Source organism: Erinaceus europaeus, chromosome 17, assembly GCF_950295315.1.
Source record: "Erinaceus europaeus chromosome 17, mEriEur2.1, whole genome shotgun sequence".
Taxonomy (NCBI): Eukaryota; Metazoa; Chordata; class Mammalia; order Eulipotyphla; family Erinaceidae; genus Erinaceus; species Erinaceus europaeus.
The window spans coordinates 39,961,352-39,982,340 of NC_080178.1; the positions used below are offsets into that span (position 1 = coordinate 39,961,352).

The 20,989-nt window shown below is 39.6% G+C and overlaps 2 protein-coding genes across 9 annotated transcripts in view; both read left to right on the forward strand.

The window, feature by feature from the left end:
- The window catches only part of RSF1 (remodeling and spacing factor 1), a 147,955-nt gene extending 136,340 nt beyond the window's left edge, over positions 1 to 11,615 (forward strand). For all 3 annotated transcript variants that reach the window (XM_060176694.1, XM_060176695.1, XM_060176696.1), the window contains 2 exons: positions 8 to 196; positions 4,292 to 11,615. In XM_060176694.1, coding sequence (XP_060032677.1) covers positions 8 to 196; positions 4,292 to 4,848 — 746 coding nt within the window. In that variant the 3' untranslated portion in view covers positions 4,849 to 11,615. The remainder of the gene's footprint in view (positions 1 to 7; positions 197 to 4,291) is intronic.
- Positions 11,616 to 15,439: 3,824 nt separating this feature from the next.
- CLNS1A (chloride nucleotide-sensitive channel 1A) overlaps positions 15,440 to 20,989 on the forward strand; it is a 59,791-nt gene continuing 54,241 nt past the window's right edge. For 5 of the 6 annotated variants that reach the window (XM_016191132.2, XM_060176702.1, XM_060176701.1 and 2 more), the window contains exons 1-2: positions 15,441 to 15,655; positions 18,836 to 18,972. In XM_016191132.2, the coding sequence (XP_016046618.1) occupies positions 15,531 to 15,655; positions 18,836 to 18,972 (262 nt within the window). In that variant the 5' untranslated portion in view covers positions 15,441 to 15,530. Of the gene's footprint in view, positions 15,656 to 18,835; positions 18,973 to 20,989 lie in introns of all 6 variants that reach the window. The other variant, XM_060176703.1, reaches the window with a different exon arrangement.

Here is a 20,989-nt window from a genome sequence, read left to right on the forward strand (position 1 = left end):
TAAACAGAAAGTGACTTTAGCGATGATTTTAGTGATGACTTTGTAGAAACTCGACGAAGGCGCTCAAGGAGGAACCAGAAAAGACAAATCAACTACAAAGAAGATTCAGAAAGTGATGGTTCTCAGAAGAGTTTACGGCGTGGTAAAGAAATCAGACGTATTCACAAGCGCAGGCTTTCTAGTTCAGAGAGTGAAGGTAAGAGTTGCTCTCTAATTTATGGACATTTTGTTAGAGAATAGAAGTTATCAATGGAATATTCTGAATTGTATTTTGTATTACTTCATAGAAAACTAACTGAAACCAGTTATTTTCTCTGTGGACACTACGTAGTTTAAATAGGTAATGCTTTTATGTATAGAGTATGACAAGGTTGCCAATGTTAAAACTTTTGCTTTTGCTTTTTGTTGTTGTTTTTGCCAGAGAACTACTCATCTGTTGCTTACAGTGGTGGTGGAGGATTGAACCTGAGGCCGTAGCAACTCAAGCCTTAAAGCTTTTTTTCCCCCCGCTTTTTAGTGTTTGTTTATTTTCCATTTTGTTGCCTTTGGTTTTTATTGTTGTAGTTATTGTTGTTGTTGATGTTGTTAGATAGGACAGAGAAATGGAGAGAGGAGGGGAAGACGGGGCAAGAAAGACATCTGCAGACTTGCTTCACTGCCTGTGAAGTGACTCCCCTTTAGGTGGGGAGCATGGGGCTCAAACCAGCATCCTTAAGCTGGCCCTTGCGCTTCTAGTCACGTGTGTTTAACCCACTGCACTACTGCCCAACTCTCAAGCCTTAAAGCTTTTTGCATAACCAGCATAGTATCTCCAGACTGCTTAGGTGTTTTTGTTGTTTTTTCCAGCAAAATTATTATACCTGCAGACCTGCTTCACTATTCATGAAACTTACTCCCTGCAGGTGGGAAGCAGGAGTTCAAACCTGAGTCCTGACACATCATGATGAATGCACTCAGCCAGCTGTGCTGCTGCCTGGCTCACTAAACCAGGTTTTATTGCCACACAGTCATTCCTACTTTTTTTTTTTTTTCCAATTTTCTTTCTAGCCTTTATTTTTGTGCTCATATCATTTAACATTGCCACTCTGGTTTTGGTAGAATGGCTGTGTTTTCTTTGTGATGTTCCCAAGTACTGCCTTTCATTTTCATCTGCATATCTTAAAATACAGGAGATTGGTTAGGGCTGTAGGGACCAACTACACATAAAAATAACCTAAACAATAGGGAAAGATTTAAAATCCTCATATGTCAGAAGTAATCCTAGTGGTAGATTGATCTCTGGTGTATAAAAATATATATATATATATATATATATTTATATTTATATTTATATTTATATTGGGAGTCTGGTGGTAGCGCAACAGGTTAAGCACACATGGCACAAAGCACAAGGACCGGAGTAACGATCCCAGTTCAAGACCCCGGCAACCCACCTGCAGGGGAGTCGCTTCACAGGCGGTGAGGCAGGTCTGCAGGTATCTTGTCTGTTCTCTCCCCATCTCTGTCTTCCCCACCTCTCTCCATTTCTCTCTGTCCTGTCTAATGATGATGATGACATCAATAATAACTATAATAACAATGAAATAAAAAATAATAAAAATAAATAAATTAAAAATATCTGAGACATTTAAATGATAAAAGGCTGTGTGAGTTTGTGCGTGTGTTTCTGGGGATATTGAAAAATATGGAGAATCTCTAATGTAAAACAATCTAAAGCAAAACACGGATAGGAAAACTGGAAAGGGGCAGGACTGCTGAAGCAAGATGATAATAACTCATTAGTTGGTTAATAATTAAACTTTTGAAATATTGAAGTAAAAGAGAGCTGCAGAGAAGCAGTTGGCAAAGAAAAACACTATATAGTTATATAGTGGTTTTACTTCCTTCAATCTCTAAGCTTAGTCATCATCGTCAAAATAGAATACACGGAAGGGGCTTTCTTCTCAATTTTTAAATTTTTTTTTATATCTTGTAATAAAAAATTTTAGGGATTCCTTATAAAGTTCTATATTTGCAAGAAAGTGTGAACAAAACTAAATTTTGTTTATAAAATGGTAAGTTTGGGCAGGGGTAGTTAGCATAATGGTTATGGAAACAGACTGTCAAGCCTGAGGCTCCATCAAGTTCCAGGTTCAGTCCCCCACACCACCGTAAGCCAGAGCTGAGCAGTTCTCTGGTAAAAAAGAAAAAAAGAAAATGGTGTTTTCCGTCAGTATTTAATTTTCTTTCTTTTTACCCCAGGGTCATTGCTGGGGCTCGGTGCTGACCAAATCCACTGCTCCCAGAGGTCCATTTCTACTCTTCTTTGTTAATATTTATTTATTTTGGATAGAGAGAGAAATTGAGAGGGAGGAGAAGATAGGGGATGGGAGGGGAGGAGAGAGAGAGGGGAGAGGGAGAGGGAGAGAATCCTGCAACACTGCTTCACCATTTGTAAAGCTTTTCCCAGAGACTTAAACCCTGGTCTATGTGCATGGTAACATATGTGCTCAACCAAGTATACCAGGTCTCATCTGATGATTTTTCATACACCATTAAGTAGTTGTATTAGAGCTTATACTACCTGCCCTTAATAAAATGTTAAAATTGCCTACCATAATGGAGAGGGAGAGGAGAGACACTTGTACTGTTTCACAGTTTGTGAAATCTTCTCCCTTGCAGTGGGGCTTACGGGCTTGAACCAAACCTAGTTACCTCTTAGCAACATTCTGAAAGGTTGCTAATACTGTTAATTCTTTTTTTAATGAACTTTTTATTAGTGATTTAATACTGATTTACAAAATTGTAAGATAATAGGGTTATAATTCCATATGGTTCCCTTCACCAGAGTTCTGTGTCCCCATCCCCTCCATTTTCTTACTCTTTTTCTGTACAGGGACTTTGCTGCTTCAGGGTGAGGTTTTCATTTTTTCTTTGTGACTGATGGTAGGTTACAAGATTGTGACATTACAGGTTGTGGTTTCATCCTGCACCCACCACTGGTTTTCTGTGTCCCTATCCAGAGTGACTTTTTCAGATAGAGACAAGGAGAGCACTCAAGCTTCCCTCAGTGTAGTGGAGACTAGGCTTGACCCTGGATGACTGGCATGGCAAAGCAGGTGCACTCCCAAGTGAAATAACTCACCAAACTCAAAAAGTTTATTTTCAAAGAAAAGTGTTTTTTTTTGCCTCTTTCTAGAAAAGTTTTATCAATTTACATTTTTCCATTATATAGGAATACATTCAAACCCATAGGATATACTCAATTTTGTGTTTATAACTTGATAGGTTAAAATGATACTTCTGTATTTTAAAGTTTCTTTCATTAAAAATTATGCTGCACTTTTTATTCTCATGTGTACAATCCTGTGATAAGTCCTTAACACCTATTTTTTAAAATTATTTTAAATAAAACGTCAATGTAGTTAAAAACAGAACAACAAAAACCAAAAGCAACAGGGCCGGCAGTAGCTCAGTAGGTTAAGCACACGTGGCACAAAGCTGAAGGACCTGTGTAAGGATCCTGCTCGGAGCCTCCGGCTCCTCACCTGCAGGGGAGTTGCTTCACAAGCAGTGAAGCAGGTCTGCAGGTGTCTTTCTCTTCTCTCTGTTCCTCCTCCTCTCCATTTTGGCCTCTTGGTAAATCTGATCCCACTTCTTTCTTTCTTTCTTTCTTTCTTTCTTTCTTTCTTTCTTTCTTTCTTTCTTTCTTTTTTTTTCCACTTATTTCTAAAATCCTTGTTAGCAGTTTAGGAAATAGCTCAAATGGAGGGCACAACACACCCATGCATAAAGTTCGTGGCTTTGATTCACCTAAAATAATTCATCTGAAATAAATAAACCATAATAAAATAGGGAGTCGGGCGGTAGCGCAACGGGTTAAGCACACATAGGCACAAAGCGCAAGGTTCACATTTCAAGCCCCCAGCTCCCCACCTGCAGGGGAGTTGCTTCACAAGCGGTGAAGCAGGTCTGCAGGTGTTTATCTTTCTCTCCCCCTCTCTGTCTTCCCCTGCTATCTCCATTTCTCTCTGTCCTATCCAACTATGATGACATCAATAAAACTACAACAATAAAACAACTAGGGCAACAAAAGGGAATAAATAAATATTTTAAAAAATAAAATAAAATCATAGGTGCAGTGCAAATCACATTATGTATTAATATGAGCATGAGAAATCAGGCCAGTTATTGGAAGGAAATACTCGGGTAAGAGTGAAATCTTTATAGAGCATATGGAGTGAAGGGGTGGGGGAGCATCATTAATGCTTCATTAATTGTGGCAATGATTTAAATATGCTGTTTATTCTAGAGAGCTATATGTCCAAGAACTCTGAAGAAGATAAGCTAGCTAAGGAATCAAAGCGATTAGTTCGAAAGCGGCGTCGAAGTTCAGATGAATATTCAGAAGAGGAAGAGGAAGGCAAACCATCCCGGAAACGACTACACCGAATTGAGACAGATGAAGAGAGTTGTGACAATGCTCATGGAGACGTAGATCAGCCTGTCCATGACAGACAACCCAGGGAACTGCTTTCAGAACAAGAGAGCACCAAGAAGCCCTATCGGATAGAGAGCGAGGAGGAAGAGGACTTTGAAAATGTAGGCAAGGTGGGCAGCCCGCTGGACTATAGCTTAGTGGACTTACCTTCCACGAATGGACAAAGTCCTGGTAAAGCCATTGAGAACTTAATTGGCAAACCAACTGAGAAGCCTCAGACCCCAAAGGACAACAACACAACCAGTGCAAGCCTGGCCCCCAATGGGACAAGTGGTGGGCAGGAGGCAGGGGCACCAGAAGAGGAGGAGGATGAGCTGTTGAGAGTGACTGACCTTGTTGATTATGTCTGTAATAGTGAACAGTTATAAGACTTTCCTTCCCTCCTTCCTTCCTTCCTTCCTTCCTACCTTCCTTCCTTCCTTTCTTTTTTTTTTCCTTCATTTTTGTGCTAATTTATTCCACGGTAGCTCTCGTACCAGCGGGCCAGTTATTAAAAGCTGTTTTATTTTTCCTAGAAAAAACCACTACAGAATGACTTTTTAGAAGAAAAATTTCAACAAACCCTGAAGTCTTTCTGTGATGTGACCAGTTTGAACTTTGAAGATAAATAATTACTGTAAATTCCTCTTGATTTTCTTTTTCCAATTCATGGTCCTTGGTAATTTCATTCATGGAAAAATATCTTACTATAATAACAACAAAGATTTGTATATTTTTTACTTTTATTTCCTGAGCTCTCCTAACTTTGTTAAAAAGGGTGGATAAGAATGCATTCCAAATCTGTGAGGGCCCAAAACAGATTTAGGGTGGGAGAAAGCACTTGTGCTTTACCTTTTTCATATTAAATATATCTGATGTTTAAACATTCATGGCATAGATGATAATTAACAGACCGGTTCAGAGTTGGAGTCTGTATTGTTGTAGTATGAGAATTTGTAGATAACACCATATATAAGTCATTTAGAAATAGCAGTCATGAATCCAACTTGTTTACTATTGGAGATAACCACATTTAATAAAGGAGACACTGAAAAAGTACCACCATCAAAAATCTAACATATGTTTCTGTTGTAGCAAAGTTTCTTAAAAAAATCATCTGAAAAAACATTTGTACAGTAAATTGTATATTAAGGCTTTGACAACCAGACTGTGCTAGTAAAAAAAAAATCTTTTAAGAGCAGCTTTTCTGCAGTGGTGAGGGGTGGCCTCTTCTGTACTATGACAGAGAGTTATTAGAGAAATGAAAGTGGCCTTTCCTAAGACCCAGGTAAACTGACAACTTTGCAGATAATGTGACTCTTGTCTTATGGCCACTTACTTTTTAAATAGCTGAAATATCATTTTGAAAGAAAATGCATCTCTAGATAATGACCATGAAAAGATGATTAGCTGACAATGGTATTTTAGCACATTGGATGAAGGGGGAAAGGAATTTCAGGTGAATTTCAACTGCTATATTCCTGCCCTTAGTATCTACTTCAAATTGAAGTCTACAAACAAAGCAGTTCCTTTGGGAGGTTTTTAGTTTTAATTTTAGCTCGTGAGTGTGTGTGTGTGTGTCCATATGTTTTGGGATTTTTTATCTGCCTGGATTTATTAGCAGGGTTCCAATATAGTTTTGGCCTTTGACCATTAGACTTTCATTAAAATTTATTAACAGTCACAAGACCAACAGAGTTGAATGAGAACCAACAGTATGCTTAACAGGCATGCCATCCTCATCAGACATCTCAGTACTTTAAAGAAAAATCAACCCTTTGTTTTAAGAGAAAGGGGTTTGTTACTAACAAAGCGTTTAACATGTAATTGACACTAAAATATGAACTTTTGTCTTACTTAATTTCTGTTACAGCTGTAAAACTTCAGGCAGAGCCATAAATAACATTGTATAAAGTATAGCACTTGTGATTAAACCTCACCTGTCAAACTCTGAAACCTCTTCTGCCATTACTTCTGTGAATACTTTTGCCTTGGGATTTGGGTTTTTCTATTGTGATGTGTCTGTTGCCGGCAATGGGCACACACTATCTGCTGCTGGCTCAAGAATCTTAGGTTTTCTTTCCTAATTAAGCATTCTTTGTGCTAGTTGATGCATAGTTAAGCACTTTTTCTTTCTTGCTTTCTCTCTCTCTCTCTTTCTTTCTTTATTTTATTACTAAAACACTGACTTTAGTCTTGTGTTATAACTCTCTCTCCAGAACGTTCATATTCTTTTACCTTCTTCAACAGACGTTTCCCTTAAATCTAATCTTTGACTGTGGGAGTTTACAGCTATTATTTTTCACTTATTGTTGTTTTGTTTCACTTTAGATCTGTAAACAAACCTGCCCATTTAATATTTTTGCTTTGATTCTAGCAATGTATATGTATTTGTACAGATAAATAAAATAATGAAAGCACCCTAAAGCAGTATGCACCAATAGCATGTGGTTTTAAGCAAGTTGTGATTTTTATTTGAGGCAGTGTTCACTGGAAGGGAGGGATGGGCTTACATACACAGATAGTAATTAATAGGGCTATGTAAAGAACAGTGTTCATTTACCAAGGCTTCTGTCTGGGTAGGTTTCCTTCACTTATTCAAAGTTGGTTAGGAACGTTAGTTTTTTATCTGAAGTAGGTTGGTAAAAGAAGGAAGACTACTAGTGTAAGGTATATGGTTAAAATATACAGATAGGCTATCTTACCACCCGGTCACCCTGTCTGCTGTTTCAGTCTTACAGGAAGATATAGTCAGTGTCATGTAGAAACTCCCATGTCTGTCTCAGCCTCTGGACAAACCAGCTCCTGCTGACAAACCTTCTAGTTCTGCTCCTCATTTAAGCTCCTCATTTAATTATTATTCTTTTATTGGATTCTCTACTGTGAAATGGAATTCTTTTTACTCTTAGCTAATTTTTATCCTAGTAAAGACTGTATTCCATCCCACATGACTGGGTTATGATAACCACTTTTGCTGCCTGAGACTTAGAAATTTGAATTGTTTGTGAACTTGAGAGTGAGTTATTCCCTTCTAATGAAATCTGCTGAGTTTGTTTCATAAACAGTGGGTGGAACCCAAGCAGCTGGTATTTTCATACTGTTTATATACAGATGCTCTGATTATGGGTAATTGATTACATTTTGTTTTGAATAGATCAAAACAAGAGCATTTAATGGGTGTTTATATTCACTTCCTCAAAAAGTACAAATTTTCATTTCACTGAAATATTACTCTGAACATGTTTTGAAGAAGTTAAAATTAGGAAAGAACACATGTTCTGATTAATGACACAATTAAGTTATTTTAATAGACAAGGCTTAGGAAAGCAGTAACTCATCTAGAGTTTAGACATCTCTGATCCTTATTACAGTGCTAACCATTGGCTGCCATGTTATAGAACCCTTTAATATTTTAGCCCTCCTTTTTGAAATAGAAGTTGGGCTATAAATCAGTTGGATTAAGGAGATAAATATTTTCATACTCAGAATATTTACTTTGCCATTTATTTTTTATCTTTTGAAGCTAGTCCACTTTTCACAAGGCAAAAATTTGCATTAAAGTATATGCGAAAATAACTGAAAATCAGCATTTCGCTTGTTGGTTTGTGATAGTGAAATATTGTTCAGTGTAAATTATTTTTTATTGTTGGAATATTACTGGAAAATGGTGTCAGATATTTTCATGGATATTCCTGGTATATTGTGGTTGTGTTTCCTTCTTTCCCCAATTAGTCAAAGTTGCAAACTCAAAACATAAGAAGCATAAACAGTTCATTTAGAATAAACTAGTGTTACTGATAATCTATTTTTTTAAGTGTGACCTGCCAAAGAACCAAGGGTGTTAAATGCTAAGAGAAATTGTAACAATAAAGGTTTTTGAAGCAATTTTTAAAAATATTAAAAGTCATAATTTTCACTTTTTGATGAATTTAACCATCCCATGACAATGCATTTATGCAAGTACATTAACAAATAAGATGTTTCTCTGTTATTTAGGCTTTAAGTGATGGGAGTATGTTGCCTACATGTAGGTAGAGTTGATGGAATTTTATTTATCACAAGGGAATACCCTTTTAACTTACGTGGACATAGGACATGTTAACCACTTGCTTATTTGTCCTACCATACAATAGAAAAGAACCCAATGAATCTGCAAGTTTAATTTTCAGAAAAATCTGAGAATTCCTCACTTCACCAGCACAGTGGAACAGGTCTATGATTCATGGTGTTTCATCCAGATATAACAAGTATTCAAAGACCCAGATTGGTATGGAATGCCCATATATGTATGTATCAGTATTATATACATGCTTTAGACAGAAGGAGGAAAAAAACCTTTTGAGTCATTAATTGAAAATATAAGGGACGTAATTGTAATGGATACGAAATTATAAATTTCATTTAATTAAAACAATCTAGAGAAAAAATACCGATGCACCTTTTCTTGGTCTGACATTCTGAATATGTATTCATGGTTCCTCGATGAAACAGGTATACCAAGATGTAATCTCTCTAATCCTTAAATTAATGTGTTATTAAACTTCCTAGAATAAATTTCATTCCCATTTTACCTACTGTACCTGCTGTGTACCAGTAAGCCTACCTTGGTAGTGGAAAGCTAAGTGCTGGTTTTCCTCATTGACTTTATACCAATCCTTCAAGATAAGGCCCATTGCTATGATTGTATATAAATGTTAGGTTATGTGTACACCTATTACTTGTTTTTGAAATATTGTACTTCAACTTAAATTATCATTTAACATTTTTCAGTGCCAAGAATTGCTAAGTAACTAACATTGAAGATAGGTAGAAGCCATAGTGCAGTGCTCTTGGTATATAACCACTACAGATTATATGTTCAGTAATTTAAAAAGTCAGTTCTCATGAGTCCATTAGAACAGGGTCCCATTAGTGTACTGTTTTTCCACATTTTAGTCATGAAAGATTTTTTTTTTTAAGATACCATTTTGTAAACTTTATTTCTCTGGGAAATTCTTCAGTTTTAATACTAGCACAATGGTAGATATTTCAGCTAGTGAAGATGTTTTTTACTTTAATAACTTTAAGATGACTGTTTCCTGTGCATATAAGAGAGGGCATGACAAGTTATTAGTTGAGTAGACATTTATTAAGTTCCTTAGAGATATTCTCAATAAGCAAAATCATTTCTAAATAGCTGCATTTGTGGTTTTTGCCAAACTAGGTACAAAGTAGAAAATTTACTAAGAACATAGTGACCTGCCTTCTTCTGTTTGCCACTGGAAGATGTAAGTTAAGAATGGAATTGTTCATTTGCTTTCTTGACTTTCATAAGTTTCTAAAGAAATCTAATTTAAGTCTTTGGGATTTTGTTTGACCTTTATTTATTGAGTTCTGGTCACAGAACATGAGCTATCTGTCCTGCTTATTATGGAGGGCCAGAAAGCAGTTATTGGGGAACAATGACTCAAGACCTGAATCCTTTAACTTATTTTGTATGTTGCAAAAAAGAAAAGTTTATTTTGCCTGAGAGTCACATTTTTTATAACTGTACAGATTTTAAGGGAGGGGGGAAAATACCATACACTAGGATGTAGATTTTTAAAATTGTGTTTATCCTAGAACATCTACAGGTGCATTATATAATTAAATCTAAAATTGTTTAAAGCCTTGTTCTATGGTCTTTTTTCATTCTCCTGCCTTTCAGCAGAGTTGGTGCACATCACCATTGCTAGATGGATAACCCTGGAAATCAGGTCAAACAATGTTTCCAAAGCTTTATGATCACTTAAGAGAGCACACATGCATCAAACATGTATACACATAGCCGCATAAGGCTCACGATCTGGTTTGTATTAGTGTAAATGGACTTCAACTTCAGCTAAAGTAGTCCCAGCTTGACATTTAACAGCAGTCTTACAATGTGTGGCTCGGGTATTTTCATGTTTGTCTGGCATCTTGTTATTTTCTCAAAGTAGCTTCTTGAAAAAGGAACAAGTTGTATCAGTTTCAGTTGGTACTTCTTAGTCAATAATGAACAGACTTAATTCCACAGTGGTATTCCTGCAACCATGGCAGGAAAAGATAATCAAGTGTCCTCATTTGATCAAAATTATTTTCAAATTTTGGAGAACTGCCAATTTCAATGGCATATATATATATATATATATATATATATGAATGTATGTATATATATGTGTATATATATATATATCATACTTGATCATATTGAGACATCATTATTTAAATACGAGTATCTTTTGCCATCTGGTAATTTTACCATTCTGGTTTCTCACCTTTCATTACAAGTGTATTCTTGAATCGTTAAATATTGTAACTGTCCATTTCTATCTTAGCTACTGTTAGCTGTTTTCAACTAATATCAGATGTTGGTTTCTTTGCTAGCCTCACCTGTTTACTGTTGACACCTGGGAATCCTGAGTTTCCTGGTGAAGAATACAAATTTCAGTTTGTAGAAGATGTAAGTTAGATTTTAATTTTGACTTAGTCATGGCAGTAGGAATTCCCAGGAGCATTTAATTAAAATGCTGCTTGGGTTTTTCAAAACTAGTATGTTCTAATATGCTCTATTTTCTAATTCTTTAAAAATTATTCCTGGACTAAGCTTTCAGAATATATTATTGGTAGGAGATGAGGGCTACAGCAGAAACACCAGGTTAGCTTAATACTTGTGCTAATCAGGTACCTGTTAGTCAAACAGGGAATTTTGGAGTCCTGTCTGCCCCAAATAATACTACGTGTGTGTGTGTGTGTGGGAGGGGAGCTTTGAAAACTGGAAATGTGCTTTTGATAGTGCACAAATAAATTTTGTGCATTAAAATAATATGAGAATTTCTGGTAGCTTAAGTCTTAAGGAGTTGACTAAAATATCTGGACACCTAGTATTAGGGTTACAGTGCATAGTTGCTTAAATACAATGTCCCTGCAAATGACAACCAAAATACATTGTGGCTGATGCCAATATTTTTGTTAATGAAATCTTTGATGTCTCAGTACAGTCTGATCCCAAGTTGGTGTTATAACCCAGGCCTTAGCTATTTTATAGCTATTGGCCTAATTGTGTAACTTTTCTTTCCTAGTGTTTTACTACAATACTTCTGACATTTCTTTCTCTTAATATATGCCAGTTGTCATAATAAAAAATTAAACCATTGGATGTATTTAGTATGATGTGTTTACAAATTTAATCTATTTTAAACTGTGATACATGGAAAACTAGCAATTTAGTGATTCAGGTGGTTGCACTGGATTCTTTTTTATTCCCTTTTTGTTGCCCTTGTTTTTTTTTGTTGTTGTTGTTATTGATGCCGTTGTTGGATAGAACAGAGAAATTGAGAGAGAAGGGAAGACGGGGAGAAAAAGATAGACACATGCAGATCTGCTTCACCACTTGTGAAGCAACTCCCTTGCAGGTGGGGAGCCAGGGGCTCGAATCGGGATCCTTATGCTGGTTCTTGAGCTTTGCACCTGGCACTGGATCCTTAAACATGAGATCCTAAATTCAATCTCTAGCAGCACATGTACCAAAGTGATAATCTGGTTCTTTCTCTCTACTATCTTTCTCATTAATAAATAAAATCTTTAAAAAAAACTAGCAATTTATCACATAGGAGTAGATAAATTGCTCTCTGTCTGAAAAGTGAATTTATTTTAAATATTTATTAACAGGAGAGAAACAGCAGCACTCTGGTACATGTCATATTAGGGATTGAACTGAGGACCTCATGCTTAAGAGCCTAATACTTGGTCCACCATTCCACCTCTCATGCCATGAAAAGTAAAATTTTAAGTGCATCAGCTTCCTCCAAATGATTAAAACTTTTTTATATGAAGAAGCCAAAGCACTGCTTATTATGCAGTACTGTATATCAACTTGATCTTTTTGTTTTTTTAATATTTCATTTATTAATAAGCATGAGACGATAGAATGAGAACTTCACTCTTGCACATATGATGCCAAAGATTGAACTCAGGACCTCACATTTTAAAGCCCTCAAGCCACTGTGCTACCTCCTGGGCTGTCACTATTAAAACAACTCCTTAGCCTTTATCCCCAATACATTTTTTAAAAGATTTTATTTATTTATTCATGAGAATGATAGGAGGAGAGAGATACAGAACCAGACATCACTCTGGTACATGTGCTGCCAGGGATTGAAATCAGGACCTCATGCTTGAGAGTCCCATGCTTTCTTTATCCACTGTGCCACCTCCACAACCACCTCCCCAATACATTTTAAGGGTATTTGCTAACTATAGGAATTACAGAGATAAGAGATAATTCTTGGTTGTTTTACTCTAGAGAACATATTAGGAAGGCCTGAGGCTTGTCTTGTTCTGTTTCTCTGTGGGAAAGCAGACTAGAGGGCAGAAACCATAATGCAAAGACATTTTAACTCTTAGAAAAAACTATCTCTGGGACAGGAGGTAGCTTTACCATGTGCAAGGACTCAGATTCAAGCCCTCTGTCAGATTCAAGTCTCCTCCCCCTCCCCCCTCCCCCCTCCTCCCCCCTCCTCCCCCCTCCCCCCTCCCATCCTCCCCTCCTCTCCCCCTCCCCTCCTCTCCCCCTCTCCCTCCCCTCTCCCCCTCCCCTCCTCTCCCCCTCCCCTCCTCTCCCCCTCCCCTCTTCCTTTCCCTCTCCCCCTCCCCTCTTCCCCTCCTCTCTTCCTCTCCCCTCCTCTCTTCCTCTCCCCTCCCCCTCCTTCCCCCCTTCCCCTCCCCTCTCCCTCCTTCCCCCCTTCCCCTCCCCTCTCCCCTACCCCTCCCTCCCCCCTCTCCTCCCTCCCTCCCCCCTCTCCTCCCCTCCCCTTTCCCCTCCCCTCCCCTTTCCCCTCCCCTTTCCCCTCCTCTCCCCTTTCCCCTCCTCTCTTTCCCGCCACTTACCATTATTATTGTTGTCTTTGCTGTCGTTGATAGGACAGAGAGAAAGACACCTGCGGACCTGCTTCACCACTTGTGAAGTGATCCACCTCCAGTTGGGAAGCCTGGGGTTTGATCCGGATCCTTATGTCTTCCTTGTGTTTTGTGCCATATGCGCTTAACCCGCTGTGCTACAGCCTGGCCCCCAATTATAAACTACTTAGTGGCCCAAGACTTTGTACAGCAGATAAAGAGCCAGATGCGTGCCTGAGAGCCTAGGTTTGATCCCTGACATTAAATATGCCAGAATGATAATCTTGTTATATCCGTCTCAATAAGTAAATCTTAAAAAATATATTAACAATCAGGGGCGGGGGAGATACTATAATGACTATGCAAAAAGTCTTTTATATTGAGGAATCGGGCGATAGCGCAGCGGGCTAAGCACACATGGCTCCAAGCACAAGGACCTGCGAAAGGATCCCGGTTCGGGCCCCCGGCTCCCTACCTGTGTGTGTGTGTGGGGGGGGTCGCTTCACAGTCGGTGAAGCAGGTATACAGGTGTCTCTTTCTCTCCCCCTCTGTCTTCCCCTCTTCTCTCCATTTCTCTCTGTCCTATCTAACAACTATGAAGTCAATTAATAATAACTACAACAACAAAAATAATAATAAAGGGCAGAGAGTTGGGCGGTAGCGCAGCAGGTTAAGCGCACATGGCACAAAGCCCAAGGATCCCGGTTGGAGCCCTTGGCTCCCCACCTGAAGGGGAGTCGCTTCATAAGCGGTGAAGCAGGTCTGCAGGTGTCTCTCTCTCACCCTCTGTCTTCCCCTCCTCTCTCCATTTCTCTCTGTCCTATCCAATAACAATAATAACTACAAGAATAAAGCAACAAGGGCAACAAAAGGGAGTAAATAAATATTTTAAAAAATAAAAAGGGCAACAAAAGAAAAAAATTTTTTATTGAAAAAAAAAGTCTTTCATACCTGAGGCTCCAAAGTCTCAGGTTCAATCCCTCCACACTACCATAAGCCAGAACTGAGCATTGCTGTGTTCTCGTCCTGTCTCTGTCTCTCTCTCTCTCCACGCATGCGTGGAGGAATACACACACTTAAAGTGAAATAAAATATAGTTTAAAACTTGTTTTACAAAAATGACGGACTGAGAAGATAGCATAACACCTTCAGTGGCAGTATTCCGGAAAAATATCTAACAGCTCTGAGTGTTACAACTCCAAGTGTTACAGCTCTTGAGTAACACTCCAGGGTACAGCAGATCTAAAGGAGAACTCTGAGGCCTTGACCACTTTGAAGGCAGGAAGATACATTATTACCCCAATTACACAGACTTGCCTAGGAGACTCCTGACATGTTAGCCCACCTGTTTGATTTGGAAAGGCGCTTATATATCCTTCAAGGCTGGAGCATTTGATTGGTTATAAGGTGGTACATTTGATTGGTTACAAGGTACACCAATCAGGTGTGTTCAAGGGTAATGTGAGAATGGATTGGTCACATTGTGAGTCATCCTATAAGACAAGGTATGAGGTGAATTGACTATGTTCTACACCCAATCCGGGCTGGCAAGATGCAAGTGAATACAAAATAAACCGTACAATTTGGTTGGCTACATTGCGAAACAAAATGATTTAACCCGGTTGCCTATGGTTGTTTATTACATTTCTAGTCCCCTAGGTTTGCTGAAGTGTAGGAACAGCAGACACACTTGTCTGTCTATTGTGCAATTTGGGAACACTTTATTTCAACAGGATTCATCATCACCCAAAGTCCATGACTGACAAGTTCGGTTTTGGGTAAGCTGAGCACCAGGTGCCTGTGCATCATCTTTGGTAGATTGGGAAGAAAAAAGGAGGAATTCGTGATTGCCTGTGCCTGTTCTCTCGAAGGTTGCCCTGAGAACCCAGAAGTATGGATGCGGGCAACACACCTCCCTTATTTAAACCTTGAAGCTTTAGAACTTGCCAGCAGGGCCAGCGAGGGGTTAACAACTAGCAAATCCCTCTGGCATCCTCAGACCTCCAAGAGCTTGTCCTAGAACAGCCCGTGTCTATGGTGAAAGGTGCCTCATTTCCGGCGCAGAAGAGGTTATTCTTCCGGGAGAGTAAGTAGCGCTTCCGGGGCCTGGCGCGGCGCGGCGAGCTCACTTTCCGGTACTTCAGCTTTCTAGCGTAAGGTGTGTCTGTGCTCCGACATGAGCTTCCTCAAGAGCTTCCTGCCGCCTGGCTCGGCCGAAGGGCTCCGTCAGCAGCAGCCAGACACCGAGGCTGTGCTGAACGGCCGGGGCCTGGGCACTGGCACCCTTTACGTCGCTGAGAGGTAGGGTACCTGGCTACGGTCTCCGGTGCGGCGTGGCCTCGCCTCGCGCACCGCCTGTCTCGGGCCGTCCCATCGAGTCTCCGTTTGGTCACTCTGTTTGCAGAGTGTAGCGCCTGCCAGGCTGCCTGCTTCCTTACTCTAGGCCCGAACTGTTGACTTGACCGGAGACGAGGGGCGAGCTGCGCACGTGGGGAGACCCCGTCCTGTCGCCGCCTCCAGACGCCGGGCTCCTCCGGCGGCCCGTCTGTCCAGGCAGCGAGAGCCGGCGGGCTGGAAAGCCTGACCTGGAAGCGCAAACTGCCCCGTAATTTAGACTCATTTAATCTCCTTTTGGTTTTAGAGGTGGGCGTGGTTTACAAGACCATAAGCGTTTTACTTGACTTACGGTGTTGCTGGGAATTGATCCAGGAACCTCATAGTCTTGGACGTAAAGTCGTTTGACCATAAACGTTTCAGAAGTATGCTCTCGTGCTTCTCATATTCACACTTCTTTGACGCCACCCACACCCAAAGCATCAGTGACCCTCCGTCCTGGCAGCCCCGCCCCAGTCCAATAGGTGGCCTCACTTCAGCAGGAAGAGACTAATCTTTGTGTGTGGTCCCGCGCCCCCCTACCCCCCTTTGGTTATTTATCTTCTGTGACTGAGGTCATTCTATAATTTTCATCTAAGTAAGCCCCTTTAGTATATTTCTTGTAGTTCTGGTTGGGAGGTAATGAATTCCTTTAGCTGTTATTTGTCTGAAAAGCTCATCATCTCTACTTCAAACCTGAGTGATAACCTGGCTAGATAGAGTTGTCTGTTTGCTTTTAAGATTGACATATTTGGCCCCATCTGTAGGGGGAAAGCTACACAAGTGGTGAAGCAAGTCTGCAGATGTCTCTCTCCTTCTCTGTCTCCCCCTCTCAATTTCTCTATCCGATAATAAATATTTTAAATTTTAAAAAAAGATTGATATATTTGGGGAACAGGAGATGAGAACTGTAGCATCACTGACAGACTCTAATGAAAATAATGGTTTGGACTTCCCAGAGAGTGGGCCCTTTCCCCGCACATTTATTATTTGATTCATTATGATTTATTATTTATTTATTATCTTTTGTGTATGTGGTGCCAAGGATCAAGTCTAGAACCCAGTATATGCAAGGCATGCACTCTAATGCTGAACTATTTCTCTGACCCTAATGATAATGCTGTTTAAAAACAAATCCGTGGGAGTTGGGTGGTAGCACAGTGGGTTAAGCGCAAGTGGTGCAAAACACAAGGACCAATGTGAGGATCCTGTTTGAGCCCCGGACTCTCCACCTGCAGGGGAGTCGCTTCCCAGGCGGTGAAGCAGGTCTGCAGGTGTCCTTCTCTCTCACTCTGTCTTCCCCTCCTCTCTCGATTTCTCTCTGTCCTATCTAACTGACAACATCAATAATAACTACAATAAAAAACAAGGGCGACAAAAAGGGAAAATAATTTTTTTAAAAAATCTATAATTTGATGGGCATTGTTTATATTTTAGTTTTTCAATCTCCTAATTGAGTGAGTAGAGAAACTTGTAGGTATGAACCTTTTAAAAAATCATTTTTAACATGTAAATTTGGAATACTTTTTTCTTAATTTATTTGCTTAAAATAATGTAGGTTAGTAAGTGACAAGTTCTGTCATACATTAGCTCTAGTTTTCTTCATACTAAGAAAGACAGTGGATAGAAAAGGCATTTAGAGCACACACAGTTCAATTTAAAATAATAAAATCTCTTTCTTTTGAACCGATGGTATGAGTCATTTCTAGAGATTATAACACTTCTTGACAGCCCACAGATTTTCTTTTTATTTTCAAGATTCATTTCTTTAACTGTCTTCCTGGCAGATTCCACATCTCTCTCCCATACCATCCATCCATCCACTTTTTCTCTTTGCAGAGTTACGGAATATCACTACTATTAGATTTAGAATATATATATATATATATATATATATATATATATATATATTCATTACTCTCAAAATAAACTGTACCCATTAGCAGTCAATTCATTTCTCTCCAACCCTAAACAACCACTATATTGTATTGACATCTTTTTGTGGTTTCTGGGTGATTTGCTACCGTTTTTTCCTGATAGGTAGTTTTTCTCCAATTCCAGATGGATGCATAAGAACCGTGGTTCAAGCCTTCAGTTCTCACTTGGCAGGGGTTGGGGTGACCTACACAAGTGATAAAGAATGTACAAGTGTCTTTTTCTCTAGTATTCCCTCCCTCCAGTGAAATAAAATGAACTGTTAATGATGACAGGTTCTGCTATCAGATAGCTCACATCCTATTAGGATATATACAAGATTTATTGATATTACTACAGCATTAAGTGCTAACTGATATATTATTGAATGTAAGTGGAATTTAGAAAAGTAATTATGAAAAGGACTAACTGGAAGGAAAGGCTCTTGGAATAACTGGAACTTAATCTGTGAAGAGAACTTCAAAAACAAAGGTTATAAGAACAGGCTTAAAAGCATAGAAACAAACGTGATAGAAGAAAAATTGCATTTTAAGTCCATTTGAACCTGGGACTTTGAAGTGTCAGGCAAAGCCTTTTTGCATAGCCAATATGCTATCTCCCATACCTAACTTTTTTTTCTTATGCTGACTTTTTATTAGTGATTTACAAGGTAATAAAATAATGGGGGTCTAGTTCCACACCACTCCCACTGGCAAAGTTCTGTGCCCACTCTCCCCCAGTGCTAACAACTACCAAGGTCTTAAGAGATTAGTTGACTACCTCCCCAACCTTACCCCCTCTTCCAATTCATGTGTTTTAAGGAAAAGAGAACATTTGCTGAATTTTTGGGTGGAGGGGGTGTTGCCTGGGCTCAGGCTTCTTGAGCTACATCTTGGGTCCCTGAATTTCTTACTTTAGAAATATTTCTGTCTTGAGGAAAAGCTCACTGGGTAGGACATGTACCTTGCCATATGTGAAGCCCTAGCTCTTTATGAAAAATGAAAGAAGTAAAAACAACTAGGGCAACAAAAGGGAATAAATAAATAAATATTTTAAAAAATGAAAGAAGTATTTCTAAGCAAAACTTGAGTTTTCACTAGCCTCCACATGCCTAAACTTAACCTTTGTAAATGTTAGGATCTAAAATTGTGATTTAATTTCCTAAAATAATTTACTGAAAACATCTTTTTTCAGCCGCTTGTCTTGGTTGGATGGCTCTGGATTAGGTTTCTCACTGGAGTACCCCACCATTAGTTTGCACGCTGTGTCCAGGGACCTCAGTGCCTATCCACGAGAGCACCTGTACGTTATGGTGAATGCCAAATTTGAAGGTAGGAGTGGTATAATTCAATCTTGAGCTTCCTTTAGTAGAATATATATCTTTTTTATATATTTATTTATTTATTCCCTTTTGTTGCCCTTGTTGTTTTATTGTTGTAGTTATTATTGTTGTTGTCGTTGTTGGATAGGACAGAGAGAAATGGAGAGAGGGAGGTGAAGACAGGAGGAGAGAAAGATAGACACCTGCAGACCTGCTTCACCGCCTGTGAAGCGACTCCCCTGCAGGTGGGGAGCCGGGGTTCGAACAGGGATCCTTATGCCGGTCCTTGTGCTTTGTGCCACCTGCGCTTAGCCCGCTGCACTACAGCCCGACTCCCCCAGTAGAATATTTTTAAAGCATGTTTTAAATACTAATCATGTCATTGACCTACTTTGGGTCAGTTGTAAGGAAAGAAAAAAGAAAAGAAAAAAATGGCTGCCAGAAGCAGTAGATTCGTAACTAATCATTTTTTCCTTTTCTCCTTCCTTCCCTCCTTCCTTCCTTCCTTCCTTCCTTCCTTCCATGCTTAATAGAACAATGGGTGCAGAGGGGAGTTAGAGAAAAAGACACCTATAAACCTACTTCACCACTCATGAAGCTTCCCCCTGCAGGTGGGGAGTGGGGGCCTCAAAACTGAGTCCTTACACACGGTGACATGTTCACTGAACTGAGTATGTCATTACCTGGCTCCAAGTAACTTTTTAAAAATATATATTTATTTTAATGAGAGAGAGACATTGATAGAGATAGAGAGACACTAGAGCACTGTTCAGCTCTGACTTAATGGTGGTGCTGGGGATTGAACACTGGACCTCAGAGCCTCAGGCATGAAAGTCTTCACATACACATTGTGCTATTTCCTCAGCTCATTTGTTTGTTTGCTTGTTTTTTGTTTGTTCCTTTCCTTCCCTTCTCTTCCCCTTCTTCCTTTTCTCTTTCCTGTTCCCCAGAGCACTGCTCAGCTCCGGCTTATGGTGATGCTGGGGATTGAATGTGGGGCCTTTGGTGCTTTGGACATGAAAGTCTTTTTTGCATGACTACTGTGCTATCTCCCTAGCCCACTTTTCTAATATATTTTCATTCTTGTAATTTCAGATAGAGTGAGAGATACCAGAACTTAAAATTTCTAAGAGTGGTAGAGAATAAGAGAAAGAGCAAAACATCACCCAAATCTGGCATATGGCATTGCCAGGCTTTGAATCTTGGACTTTGAGCATGCAAGTCCTGTGTTTGAAGGCAAGCTTTCTCCTTGGCCCACTTTTTTTAAAAAAAATTTTTATTATTTATTTTCCCTATTCTTGCCCTTGTTTTTTTGTTGCTGTTGTAGTTGTTATTGTTGTTGCTGTCATTGTTTAATAGGACAGAGAGAAATGGAGAGAGGAGGGGAAGACAGATGGGGAGAGAAAGACACCTGAAGACCTGCTTCACCATTTCTGAAGCGATTCCCCTGCAGGTGGGGAGCCGGGGCCTCAAACCGGGATCCTTATGCCAGTCCTTGTGCTTTGCACCACCTGCGCTTAACCCGCTGCACTACTACCCAACCCCCCCCCCCCAGTTTTTTTTGTTTTTTTTAAAGATTTTATTTATTTATGAGAAAGATAGGAGAGAGGGAAAGAACCAGACATCACTCTGGTACATGTGCTGCCGGGGATTGAACTTGGGACCTCACGCTTGAGAGTCCAGTGCTTTACCTCTGCGCCACCTCCCGGACCACTGCCCCCCCCAGTTTTTAAAACATTTTTGTATTATCTTTATCTATTGGATAGAGACAATCAGAAATTGAGAGGGGAGGGAGGGATAGAGAGGCTGAGAGACAGACACCTACAGCACTGCTTCACCACTTATGAAGCTTTCCCCCTGTAGGTGGGGACTGGGGGCTCGATCCTGGGTCCTTGTGCATTGTAACGTGCGCTCAACCAGGTGCGTCACCACCTGGCACCCCCCCCATTTTTTATATATATTTATTAATGAGAGGGGTAGGAGGAGAGAGAGAACAAACCACACATCCACTCTGGTACATCTGCTGC